Source organism: Sinocyclocheilus anshuiensis, unplaced genomic scaffold (genome assembly GCF_001515605.1).
Source record: "Sinocyclocheilus anshuiensis isolate Anshui unplaced genomic scaffold, SAMN03320099.WGS_v1.1 scaffold773, whole genome shotgun sequence".
Classification (NCBI taxonomy): Eukaryota; Metazoa; Chordata; class Actinopteri; order Cypriniformes; family Cyprinidae; genus Sinocyclocheilus; species Sinocyclocheilus anshuiensis.
This window is the reverse complement of record NW_015539930.1, coordinates 1632380-1645282: the sequence shown is the minus strand read 5'-3', so window position 1 is coordinate 1645282 and position 12903 is coordinate 1632380. Positions and strand designations below refer to the sequence as shown.

At 38.4% G+C, this 12903-nt stretch overlaps 1 protein-coding gene across 6 annotated transcripts in view; it reads right to left on the bottom strand.

Annotated features, from left to right (window-relative positions):
• The window catches only part of csnk1g1 (casein kinase 1, gamma 1), an 84847-nt gene that overhangs the window by 18049 nt on the left and 53895 nt on the right, over positions 1-12903 (bottom strand). For 3 of the 6 annotated variants that reach the window (XM_016483962.1, XM_016483964.1, XM_016483966.1), the window contains exons 5-10: positions 6951-7102; positions 6590-6824; positions 5916-6001; positions 5748-5832; positions 3292-3440; positions 1855-1962 (exon numbers count right to left, since the gene is read on the bottom strand). In XM_016483962.1, the coding sequence (XP_016339448.1) occupies positions 1855-1962; positions 3292-3440; positions 5748-5832; positions 5916-6001; positions 6590-6824; positions 6951-7102 (815 nt within the window). The remainder of the gene's footprint in view (positions 1-1854; positions 1963-3291; positions 3441-5747; positions 5833-5915; positions 6002-6589; positions 6825-6950; positions 7103-12903) is intronic. The other 3 variants (XM_016483963.1, XM_016483968.1, XM_016483967.1) reach the window with 1 other exon arrangement.

Here is a 12903-nt window from a genome sequence, read left to right as displayed (position 1 = left end):
AGAAATCATGTTCATGGATGAGCTAATGTATTAAAGATTTATTAACATCGTAGTATGAAGCAGAGTTAGGCGGAAAGCCATCGAAGCGAAACGAGGCCGCTGAACGAGCGTGACACACGGCTCGAAAGCAGTGGAGCTTTTATTATGCCACAGTCGACCGCTTCCGCTCCTTCTGGTCGTGCGTATGTGGGGTAAAGCAGCGCTGTTTTATCATACTGGATACGTTTGAAAGTTCTGTTATAATGCTACTCTGTGCGGTCGTCACCGGTCTAAAACGCACAACATATTAAAGCGTCTTTGGTGTTTCCATGTTTTCTACAAAACAAAACCGGAAATCGAGGGGTTATGACGTCATTGGCAGGGGACACAATGACACTATGGACACGGTCTGTCTCACTAGTTAAAATAGCTTATTTCTCTGGATTTAAACATTCTTCTAAACATTTGGGATAATGTAAGTACACAAGTCAGCAAAATATATAACACTGTTCTAGTAGTTTTTGGATATTTTAATAAAAAAATCTTACATATTGTGCCTTTAATTGCCTTGAACAAAACTGAAAATCATTAACAAGTTTCAACTTTGTTTCAAAATATATTTCATAATTTTATTGATTCTCCTTTGCAACATAAATATATAACATTTTAAAACACATTAAAACTTAGATCAAATTAGCACAACCAACTTTGCGCTGCTGTCAATGATCAGCCAAATTTCTGCATTAAACTCCTTTTAACCAGGTGCACCTTAAGACCTGTTAAACCCCATAACTTATAGGCAAGTCTATAGAAATGCATTGGTTTAATTTAAGATGTGCCCCAATTAGTGTTGCGGTGCCCTCTAAACAGACTCACTAAACACCAGAACCTCCACCAAACTGATGATGAGGCAGTTTACAGGACCCTTGTGTCTTTCAGCCAAGAATTTCTAAATATATCTGCACTCCTCTTCCCTCACAAGAATCATAATAATACAGATTTACACTGATTTCAAATCACTGGAAAGATCATAAATATATGATGTCAAGACATCTTAAAAGAACAATTTAGCCAAAAATGAAAGCAGTCATCACTTCATTATCTCACCCTCACCCTGTCTTTGCAAAACCAACAAAAAGGAAAAATATGATTTTTGGTTGACTTAAATCCTTGAACTGCAAGCACTAATTTGAGTGCATTCCAAATTCAAAAACTTCTGCGAAAATCTTTTCTGAGCCAAAATTTTACTTTTGCTTTAGTAGACGAGTTTGAAACAGGGCAAGTTTGTGAAATGTGCAAAGCGGATTTGCTCTTGCAAACGTAAGAGAGAGGCAGAAAAAGCACTTTACAGAAACTGGCAAATGAATCAATATAAAAATAGTCTGCAGACATATATACACACGCAGAAATATATAGTTTTATGAACTTCTAGTCCCAGCATGCACTCTGAGCCATGATATGCTAAAGCAGTGCATGCTGTAGCAGCCAGCTGCTGAGCGGGTGAGTCTAATGATTTTGTTTAAAGCTACATGTATTGCTGCAGAAACCCTCTAAAATGAACTCCACCTCCATCAGCTATGTTCAGAATTCTTGAACAAATGTCATGAAAACATGTCTAGGACATTATTTCACTCTAAAATTAAATCAAAACTCATTCAAATGTATGCAATTTATGCATGTGGTGATCCCGAGGTGAAAAATGACCCAGACTTGTTTTGTAAGATTCACCCATTTGGTTTAGGGTAAATATTATTTACCTTTAATAAATGGGTGTGTGGACTGAAACGTGAACATAGGGCATTTTCTCTTTCTGTTCTTGTAATAAAGAAAAGGGTCATCAATCTTAAGCTTCCTTAATGAGCAGCAGAAGATTACCTGATTCCTTAAGGGCTGGTGCTGGGAGGGTCTGTCTCTGTGTGCATGGCTCTCACGCGTGATGGCAGATGCCCCTGTGTCCACGTGGGCCGACCCCACCGGTGTGGGCTGACAAAGACACACCAAAACACAGAGAACATCAGTGTAAGGTGAGCTAGCTCTGTGTCTGAGCAAATATAGGCAGCAACATTACACTGTCTTGCAGAGATGGGTAATTTGTGCCACTTTTTACTTATTCTCTAATAGGGGTGGGACGAAATATCTTTATGGCAATATATCGTTGTCCTTCTCTGTGCAATACGAGAATCGATATGCTGGCGCCAAATATCGATATTTTAATTAATAAAATAAGGCGCACTAAATAGATTTCCATGCTACCAGCGTCGCTACTTCATGGCTGCACACATCTGAATATTTGGGTAGAAGTGTTCTGGAACAGTGTTGTAAATACAACTAAATTTTAATCGCATCATATGACCCCTTTAAAGCCTTGCCGGTTAAACATTTCATTTGCGTGCTGTTCTGACCTACACTTCTTCTGAGCGCATACACACATACACAAAGACTGACAAACAGCACCTGATTACTGGACTAAGTGAACTTTCGCGTCTGATTGCACTAATACTGTCAAAAAAACAAGGTTTACATATAAACACAGTTGGTTATGTCTAAAGCGAAAGTAAACAGTCGAGTGCCTGAGGGATGCGTGCCTGTATTAATTTCTTTCTTGTGCTGAATGCTGAATGATATTTTGAGTAAGCAAACAATTGATGGTCCCCATTAACTTTGACAGAAGGGGAAAAAAAATACTATGGAAGTCACTGGGGACCAGCAACTGTCTGGTTACCCACATTCTTCAAAATAACTTTTACATTCAACAGAAGAAAGAAACTCATTCAGGTTTAAAACAACTTGAGGGTGAGTAAATGATGACAGAATTTTCATTAGTTTGTTGGACTTGAATGAAGAGAGAGAACCTGCACTTAACTTTTTTTTGTTTTCATAGTTAGACAGATATCATGATGTATCATTATAGGATTGTCTAGCAATATATCGATTATCGCCGAAATGCTGTATTGTGATATTATCGGTATCGTGAGCCATGTATCGTGTATCATACCGTACCGTGAGGTACCCTGTGATTCCCACTCCTATTCTCTAGGCATTACAATGTACATTCAATACTGAAAAATATTGATTAAAAATGGTAATGTACTTTTATGCTAACAGAATTGCATTATTAGCTTAGCAACATGCTAACATCACACTTTATTGGAGTCAACTGAGGGTACGATTTATGTTGTACGCAGAGTTGCTACCCATGAAAACCGTTTCAAGGCAGGTTAAATTATGGTTATGACCTGTGTAGTGAGGTGCTAGAAGAGAGCTAGTGTGAGTGGAATGCAGAATTGTTTTATGAAGATGACGTTGACTCACAATCTGTCTGCCAACCCAGTCATAAGAGTAATCAAAGGTATATCCTTTTCGTTCAAACAACTCCGTAAACAAGGTCCGCAAGTATTCGTAATCTGGCTTCTCAAAGAAATCCAACCGCCGGACATAGCGTAGATAGGTGGCCATCTCCTCTGAAAACACAAATGAGGAAAAGGTTCAAATGATATTAATCAATAAATAAGACCAAAGGGAACTCATCATAAAGTCAACATATGACAGGCTTCAACAATCCATTTTACTTCTGCAATGTGATGTGCTGTTGTCCACATGGTAGCTGAAAAATTACTGCATTTGGATAAAGGATTACAAAGTAGGGCTGTGTGCAATGACTGAAATTTTGTAACTAACTAGTCGACTAGTCTAACAAACCCCCAGAAGACAGTCAACAGTCAACTCCACAGAACATGTTTTCACTGCTCCAGAGTCCAGTGGCGCCATGCTTTACACAACTCCATCTGACACTTGACATTGTACTTGGTGATGGGAAGATGACCCTTTTTTCCCCTCACAAATGTTTGTAAATGCTGACTGCATAGCTAGGTTTTGATTTCATATATCTGAATTCAATAATTAAGAGGCGTGTCCCATTACGTTTGTCCACTGTATTTTTTTTATTGAACATTAATGAAGCACCACATTTTGTGGGAAAACAAATCAAAGTCATTTTTGTTGTTTAAATATCTTACACATTTAATAGATGGCCACACTTGGAGTAAAAGGTTCTTTAGCATGGGGCAAAAGGCACTCAGTATTGATACAAACACTTTATCTAAAGTAATCTGTTTCATATAATATTAAAGTTAATGCTTGTTCAAAATCACTACAGCAAAGTCTGTTATTTTGATAAAATATGTTTGTGCAATAAATAAAAATGTCATTAAAATGTTAATTTTAAAAAATATCATCTAAATCTATCCATGTCAACAAATGTAAAAGTCAGACAGCTATTATTATTATCATGCCAATTCTTGTGCTAGTCGACTAGTCTAACAAACTCCCAGAAGACAGTCAAAAAACAGTCTGTATATGCAATCTATTTATAATAGATATCTATCAAATAGTCAAATCCTATACTGAATGCCGCTGAAAAATATGCCATAATATATATGTGCTTGCCTTCCATTATGATTATTGTAGGCTACATTAAACCTGAAGTGAAAGTACATGACGTATCTCATGCGAATCTCCCATTCCACCACATCCCAAAGGTGTTCTACTGGATGGAGATCTGGTGACTGGGGAGGCCATTTGAGTATAGTCAACTCACGGTCATGTTCAAGAATCCAGTTTGAGATGATTTAAGCTTTGTGACATGGCGCATTATCCTGCTGGACGTAGTAATCACAAAATGGGTACACTGTAGTCATAAAGGGATGGACATGGTCAGCAACAATACTTAGGCAGACTGTGGAATTTAAATGGATGGTCAATTGGTACTAAGGGGCTCAAAGTGTGCCAAGAAAATTTCCCCCACACCATTACACAACCAGCAGCAGCCTGAACCGTTGATACAAGGCCGGATGGATGCATGCTTTCATGTTGTTTCTGACTAATTCTGACCCTACCATCTGAATGTCGCAGCAGAAATCGAGACTTATCAGACCAGACAACCTTTTTTCAATCTTCTATTGTCCAATTTTGGTGAGGCCATGCAAATTGTAGCCTCAGTTTCTGTTCTTAGCTGAAAGCAGTGACAGAAGTTGAACAGCTATACCTAAAAGAGTGGCCAGTGGGTGAGTCTATTTATTAAATTCAACTGATTTAATAGGCAGTGACCAATAAGTACAAACATATAAGCCTATTATAAAGTATACACGTGACAGCAGCAAAATTACAAGAAAAGCATGGCATGTACCATGTTTAAGTGTAGTGTTAAGTATAGGATCTGTTGTTGTCAAGTAAGCATTCATAATGTTTCCCTTTTAAACCATGATAAAATTTCATACCTGTATTGTCCCTCATTACAAGCACATAAGCAAGCTTAATAATTCCATGCCAGTTTCACACAGTCCGACCCAAACTTTTCCATTCTCTTTTAAGTAAAAATACTACTTGAACTTGCTCATCTTCCAAGTGGACGTTTCTCTGAACCTGCCGTGAGTTACACTGAGAAAACGATTGCATTCAAGCTCTAAGGCAATATAAAATTATTTTTTTTCTTTTTTGCACTCCAGATATATATATATAAACAATATATTATTTTTAAAAAGTATCATTAACATGACAGTAATTTGAAGCAGCAGCCGTATCATTTAGTCTACTAGTCTTGCACATCCCTATTATAAAGAAACATGATATTTCCTTTGGTATTACTGTGCACTTCTGAATCGCGCATAAGACCAGGAATGTGTATGAAAAGTGTAAATAGGGTCAATTCTGATTTTATGTTGACTTTACGATTAGCTGATTACAAGTGAAGCACATGATAGGGGTCTCACCAGGAAAGTTCTCACAGAGAACCTCAATGGGAGTGTTACGCTTTGTGTCCCCAATCTTCTGGTAACGTTCTTTCAGCGTGTCAGCCTGCAAAGCACAAAACAACGTCTAATTTTCAAGAACTAAATTGGTAACAGTTTTAATGGCTTGAACATGCTAGTTCAACATACTTTTAGTCCCTGCCAAGGGAGACTACCCCGGAGGAAATACATGAACATGTGACCCAAGGCCTCAAGGTCATCCCTCCGACTTTGCTCTGCAAAAAAAAAAAAAAAAGTCAAAAAAATAGTAACATTATGTACACAATAACAAATCTGGTTCAGATTTGATTTACTTAACTCTTAACTATTAATATATTGATCATTCCCCCTCATTTTTCTCTGAAAAAAAAAAAAAAAAAAGTCAATAAAATAGTAACATTATGTACACAATAACAAATCTGGTTCAGATTTGATTTACTTAACTCTTAACTATTAATATATTGATCATTAATAAAATTGATGTCCTGGGGCGGGTTGCATAAACTGCTTAGACTAATCTTAAAAAGTTAGTCCTTAAAAAGGACAGCACTGTCCAGGTTGTCCAGTATCATCTTGTGCAGCCCATTTTCCCTCTCATATCACATTCAGTTCAGACGACATGCTCACAACTGAGGTGCTATAGAGTCAATGCAACATTAAAGGAACCAAACATGAATACCATGTTCTTTAAAAGAACTGGTTCATGATTCCCAACCCTATTAAACAGCCAATCAAGAAGCCACATAAAGCGTGAGGATAGTGACATGCTAAATTTAATGTTAAGTCCATTTTAGGATCAGACTAGGGAGGTATCTAACACTTACCTTTCCCTAAGTGTGTATTAATAGACATGTATCGAGCTGTGCCGGTAAGGCTCTTGTGCTCCCGGTAAGGAATGTGTTTTTTGGTTTCTGGGTCAATGTATTCTTTCGCAAGGCCAAAGTCTATGATGTGAATGATGTGCTCCTTCTTGTTTCCTTGTCGACCGATGAGGAAGTTCTCTGGCTTCACGTCTCTATAGATGAGGTTTTTAGAATGCACATACTCCATGCGGGAAATCTAGGGAAATTGAACACAAGACTCACATTACACACTAAGATTGCAAAGCATCAGTCCAACGATATGCAAGCACTTCTCACCCAGGTGCCACACTGCTCTTAAACTACAGCAGGCCTGTGCACTCACCAACTGAATGGCGATCATCAGGACAGTCTTGAGGGAGAATGTTCGGTCACACAGGTCAAAGAGATCCTCAAGACTGGGGCCGAGCAGCTCCAGAACCATGGCATTGTATTTCCCACAGGGCCCAAAATAGTAGACCTGAGGCAGACCCTCTACTTTGAAAGAAAAACACAAGAAAATTACAGAAACATTAACTACACTTGTCATAACATTCTCTCTTTAAGTGTGTATTTTTAATGAAATTATGATTATAAAAAGCTGGCCCCAGCTGATTATGGATTAAAGCAACTTATTCCTCCAACCACTAGATGGCAGCACTGTGAGAACTATGCAAATGGGAGAATATGTAAATGAAGCTGGATTTGCTGCAATCACACATGAATTATGCCAAGAAACCAGAATAAGGTGGCTGATTCCCAAGTTTGCCATGTAAGCCGATAGAGTGCTGTAGGGATAATGTATTTTTGTAGGCCAAAACCCGAAAAAGTTAGCATTTTAGCACTTTCTGTTCCATCATCCCAAAATTAATATATTTTTTTAATGGGTTTTTGGTTAAATGCCTGAAATACAGTCTGTGGTTCACACAAGCTCAAGATTTTCATGTTTTATTCTACAACATAAAAAAAATATTTTTTTTACTCTCAAAAAGGCGGTTGCTAACAAGTGGCTAAGTCGGCCTAAGTCAGGGCAGCGGCATATTTAATTTTCGACAGGAATTAAATGTGGCTGTGAGGGACTGAAATACAGTGCGTTCAGTGGATGGTACTGCTGTTTAAAAGTACTACTACTACTACTAGTAGTACTACTACTGACTATCCATCCAGCTGACCAAACATCTTTCTGGGGAGAAAAGAAAAAAGAAAACTTCAGTAGACAAAAGCTCCATAAGTGTTTTTAAATTAATTTGTGAGTTGTCAAAAATTATGTGATCTAGGACCTTTATACAGTGTGTGCCATTGTAAAGACTACAAGTCTATCCCTCAAAGCCTAATTTTTATCCCTGTTAAAAGTCAATATGGCGTCTAACCTGACTAAGCATCGTCACATAAACAGGAAAACTCATCTACTCACTAGTCCGCTTTCACAGTCCCATTGTGCTTACATAAATCATGCTCTTGCAAACTATTCTAACTCAAATTTTCAGGGAAAATGTTATTTAAATAAAGACTCATTGTCATGTGACCATATCGCCTACATTTAGCTTTTTACTTCTGCCTACTGTATTTAGGCTTCAGAATTCATAAATTGGATTAGTTAGTGAAGATTATCGTGAACAAAACTTGATCAATTAATCTTTGCTAGTCACAGACCTTATTTTTTGCAGTGATCCAAAAGCTAATGGAAAAATCCTATTACGTTTTTGTTGACTGAACCAGAGTAATACGAACTTGTGGTTTGGCCTACAAACGAAAAAAAAAAAAAACAACATCTGCAGACTCTTTATTTAATAGCTAAAGCATATACATGTGCCTCTAAACTGTATGCATCTTCTAAGGGTGATGTGGGTAGTTTTAGGCAAAGCCTACACTGCTCATTGTGTGGTGGTGGTGTAACACCCCTGAGAATAGAGCGCACTGTTGGCCTGCCGATGACTCATCTTGTGTTCAGACTGCACATAACACATTCAGTTGTTGGTTTCTATCTATCTCTGCTGATTAACACTTTCACAAGCTTTCTATCGGCACTCCACTGCTAGATGCTGCTGGAACATGAGTGGGAATTTAAAGAGTGGGAGGAAATTCATATAGTAATACATATAGGCATGTAATTGCTCAAAAAGTGGCATATTATATGAAAAACGTCAATACTGTGAGCTTCAGGTCACCAGTCATAAAAAGCGATTTGAGAAAAGGTCATCATGACTAAAGCTGCATTGAATCCAAGTCCACAGATGTCGACAGAATTTCAACAGCTGTCATTCACAAAAGCTTATTTCCCTTGCCTGTTTATTATATATTTTGGCTAATTTAATAATGCTTTCAGCAACCAATAACAGTGATTTTAAGGCTGATTCTATTCTTTATACTAAGAGATGTGCAATATACAATATATACTGAAAAAAAAAACAGGATTTCAATTTTAAAAAAGGTATGGCACCAGCATTGTGCAAATTTGGCAACATTGTGCTGTTGCTCAAAAGAAATAACTCATCTAGAATCGAAAACGTTTTTACCCATATGTAATGATTTTTTTTCTAATATTAAAAAAATAACTTGGAAAAAAAAAATACTCAAAACAGGGAGATTTCACAATCTAAATGTAAATAAATAAATGGATAAATAGACAAAAATATGATAAATTCTGATTTTGGAATTATAATTTTGAAGCAAAATGAAGTTTTTGTGGCAATTTAGAATTAATGCCAAGGTTTCAGGACTTGGTATCAGTCCAAAACATCATAAAACATGTATTTTAATGGAATGGTGTACTGCAGTCATTGCAGAAAAACTAAAGGGTTACCATGGAGGCCTAGGTTTGATTAAACCAGGTGCAGTGTAGTTCTCCCAGTCAGTCCCACTTTGGAGTCCTCAGTGCTCCAACAAAATGCCATCTGCCAGCAGCCCGTTTGAGAGCAGGGCCACCTACGCCCGCTCAAACACGGATGTCTGACTGGAGAGGAGAAACCATGTGACTCTGCAGGCTGGTGTATGTGAACTGGAGGCAGTAGTGACGCAGCTCACTTCTGCCACACTGCACACTTAAACAAACCCCAGTTCAGCCGGAGAATCAAAGACAAAGACTGGGAGAGTCCATTGAGCTGGATTTATCATGCCTGAGCTAGTTGATCAGTAGCCAAGCCGTTCCCAGCCAAACTCAAGAGATTCAAGTCCCGATGCCAAGGCTGCCCCGGAGGTGTATCAGAGTTCAACACGATACAGCTACACATTAACCACAAACAAAAGTGAAATGTACTGGACTTTCTAGAGGAAGAGACAAGAGTGTGACCTTCATTTGGCTGGGTTCTGCCAGCGTGATGGGAAATTATGGCGTGTACAACAAGTTCTTAAATATTAATGGTTCATAAGGAAGTACTTTCAAAAGGACGTCAGAGTAAGAGTCATCTTTATTAATGATAAAGATAGTGTAATATCGATAAGTCATCTCTTATTACAAAGTAACATGGCATTTCAATTGTTTTTGAAGACGATGCTCTGATCAGGATTTTTGCAGCCGATACGGAGTACTGATTTCTTGTCATGGTGATCGGCCGATACCGATGCCGATTCCGATTCTTCAAGCTTTATATAGATGGTTTCATTGGGCGCACGAACCTGGTCCGAAAGTTAACGTCCGGTCTGTGTTTGTTTATCAGTCTGGCTATGGCGCCGGCTACAAACGCAGTTAAAGTTAAGGTGATGAGTAGACTGAAGTTGGGCTCAAATGGTTGTGCTGTGGGATGTGTTTCCCATACATTTATTTATTTGTGGCACTCGCCACAATATCAAAACTGACCGATTTTCCAAAAGGTTTCGTTAAATAAACATGAGCACGTACTGACAAGTACACAAACCTCTGTTTCTCCCGCTTTAAAGCACCTCCTGCTGGCAGAGAATGAATTTGCATTTTCAGTAAGTCCGTCTGATTTACGCAGCAAACATATTTTGTTTTTCCTATATACACACTTAACACCGGTATCACTGTCAGCACTGTCTATCGCGGCAAGCCTAATTTGTGGGTGGGTGGATAAAATAAATCATCGATGCAAATATTAACTACATTTTTAAAAATATAAATTTTTTTTCATGAGGCAGATGATTTCGTGTGTGTGAGTGTGTGTTCGTTTGCCTGATCGGGAAGTTTTAGTGACAGAAACGGTGACATTCCAGATAAAGTTTGAAAGGAGTAAAGCCTGTGTTAATGCCATTGAGTAGGCTAATATGGCCAAAGAAGATATTTTGTTTTATAAATAAATGTTAATTTAAAAGCAGCCCACGATCAGTGTGTTATGTTACCGTTATCGACGAGGTTTTGTTCCGTCCTCCACGCTGTGACAACTCACAAAAGACTATTTTTAGCCAAGCAGCGCGGAGAGCCGCTTCAGAAACGTGTCGCGGCTGGCCGTTATAAACACAAGCATTAGAGCGGCCGCGATCAGCTCCGGTGGCCGTGGAGCCGTGACGACGCGCCGCAGACGTGTGCAGTGAGGCGCAGATCAGCTCTAACGTCACTGAATCTGCTGTTAAAAATGAACCATCCATTCATCATATCATCATGCAAAACATACACGACAAATAGCGAATTTTTCATTGTTTCTCGAAACGTCATAGCATTTCCACACCGGCGATGACATGACTGCGGCGTAGGGGTGTGTAATCGGCGATATTTTAAAATATCGGCGATATTTTATGGGATTTTATCGATAAAATCCCTCTTAAGTGAGTCATTGCGATTGAACCGAATCATTTAACGGTTGAGTCATTCAAGAACGAAACACTGTCATGTTGCTCAGACACAAAACAGCGCTGTGGCTGTATTCGGGATGATTTTTGTTGGCGAAATAGAGCAAAAACAAGCAATATGGTGTCTAAAACGTAAGTCTCTTAATTAACTTATTGTTTATTGAATTCAATGTCACATTTGTAAACATAGTAATTTTTGGAGAAAAACGGCACTCTTCGTGTGAAATTGAATAACTACATGAAGTGGTATGAATATATAAATTTTCTGCCATGTCTTGAATTTGTGATCATTCTAAATGCATTTTAATAGACTGAATCATGCAGTGAAAGAAAACACACTAAATGCGCACACGCACTAGTCTAGACTTCACGTAATGTATGCGTGCGCTCTGTAGGGATGTTTTGAATGGTTTTTGCAAAATACTCGATAATGTCAAATCGCACATCGTTAAAACAACAATTACGATATTATCGCAGACGATATATATCGCACACCCCTACTGCGGCGCCACATCATTTACGTCCCCACGCATCATGTACGTCGTCACGTGTTGACGTCATCAAATTGTGATCGGTTTGTGAGATCGGTCAAGTGTAGTGAGTACCGATCGAGTCATAAAATGTGGTTATCGGCCGATACCGATCTCCGGTCGATCGATCGGAGCATCCCTAATGTACTATGATAATACCATTATTCAAAGCACCACGGATCTTGCAAAAACCATTGTGTACAAGTCTGGCAAATTATTCAGTACCATGGTATATCTCAAACTATTGCCGTGTCCCAATTCACCTACTTTACTATGCTCAAAGTATTTTATTTCATCCACATTTTGTTTCATTTAATTTCATACCGTATTGGAGAGAAAGGAAGTAGCATGTTAATCTGCCAGTCACTTGTCTTTCATGTCGTGAACTCTCCTCATGAGTAGGGTTGGGTACCGAAACATATGTAACCGGTATGTACTAGAACCAAATCAGAACGCAGATTTCGGTGCCACTTAAATGCTTGAGCGATCGATTGAAATATTTGTTCTCTGGTTCTCCGAAATGGAGGTAAGGATCACCGGCACTGCACGTGAAAAATAATTTCCCGACTGAGAAAATTCCCAAACGCAAGTCGGAAAGCTCTAATAATACAAATCCAACACATCTTTGTAGTAACACGAGTGTCCATGTTGTTTTCACATTCCGACTTAAAAGTACAACTTGGGAAATGAGAGCATCCGAGGAGCACGTGAATGCAGCAATTACACTTGCTCTGATGGCAGCAGGTAGATATCGTTAGCTAGCTAAGCTAAACATTCTTAAATTAAAATGGCTAAAGCTAAACTTCCCTTGTAATGACTTGCAATGAGAAGCGTTTCTAAACCTGTTGTCCAACAAAAGAGAACACTATAACGTTTTTACTCCACAACTGCTTCCTTTTGTGATCTGATGTGGCTTCTAGTCACAGAATGAGGCAGAAAATACGTTCTATACTGAAAAAAGCATATGGTAAAAAGGCTAGGTTGATCAGCAATGGATTATAAATATACTTAATTATGATGAAAATA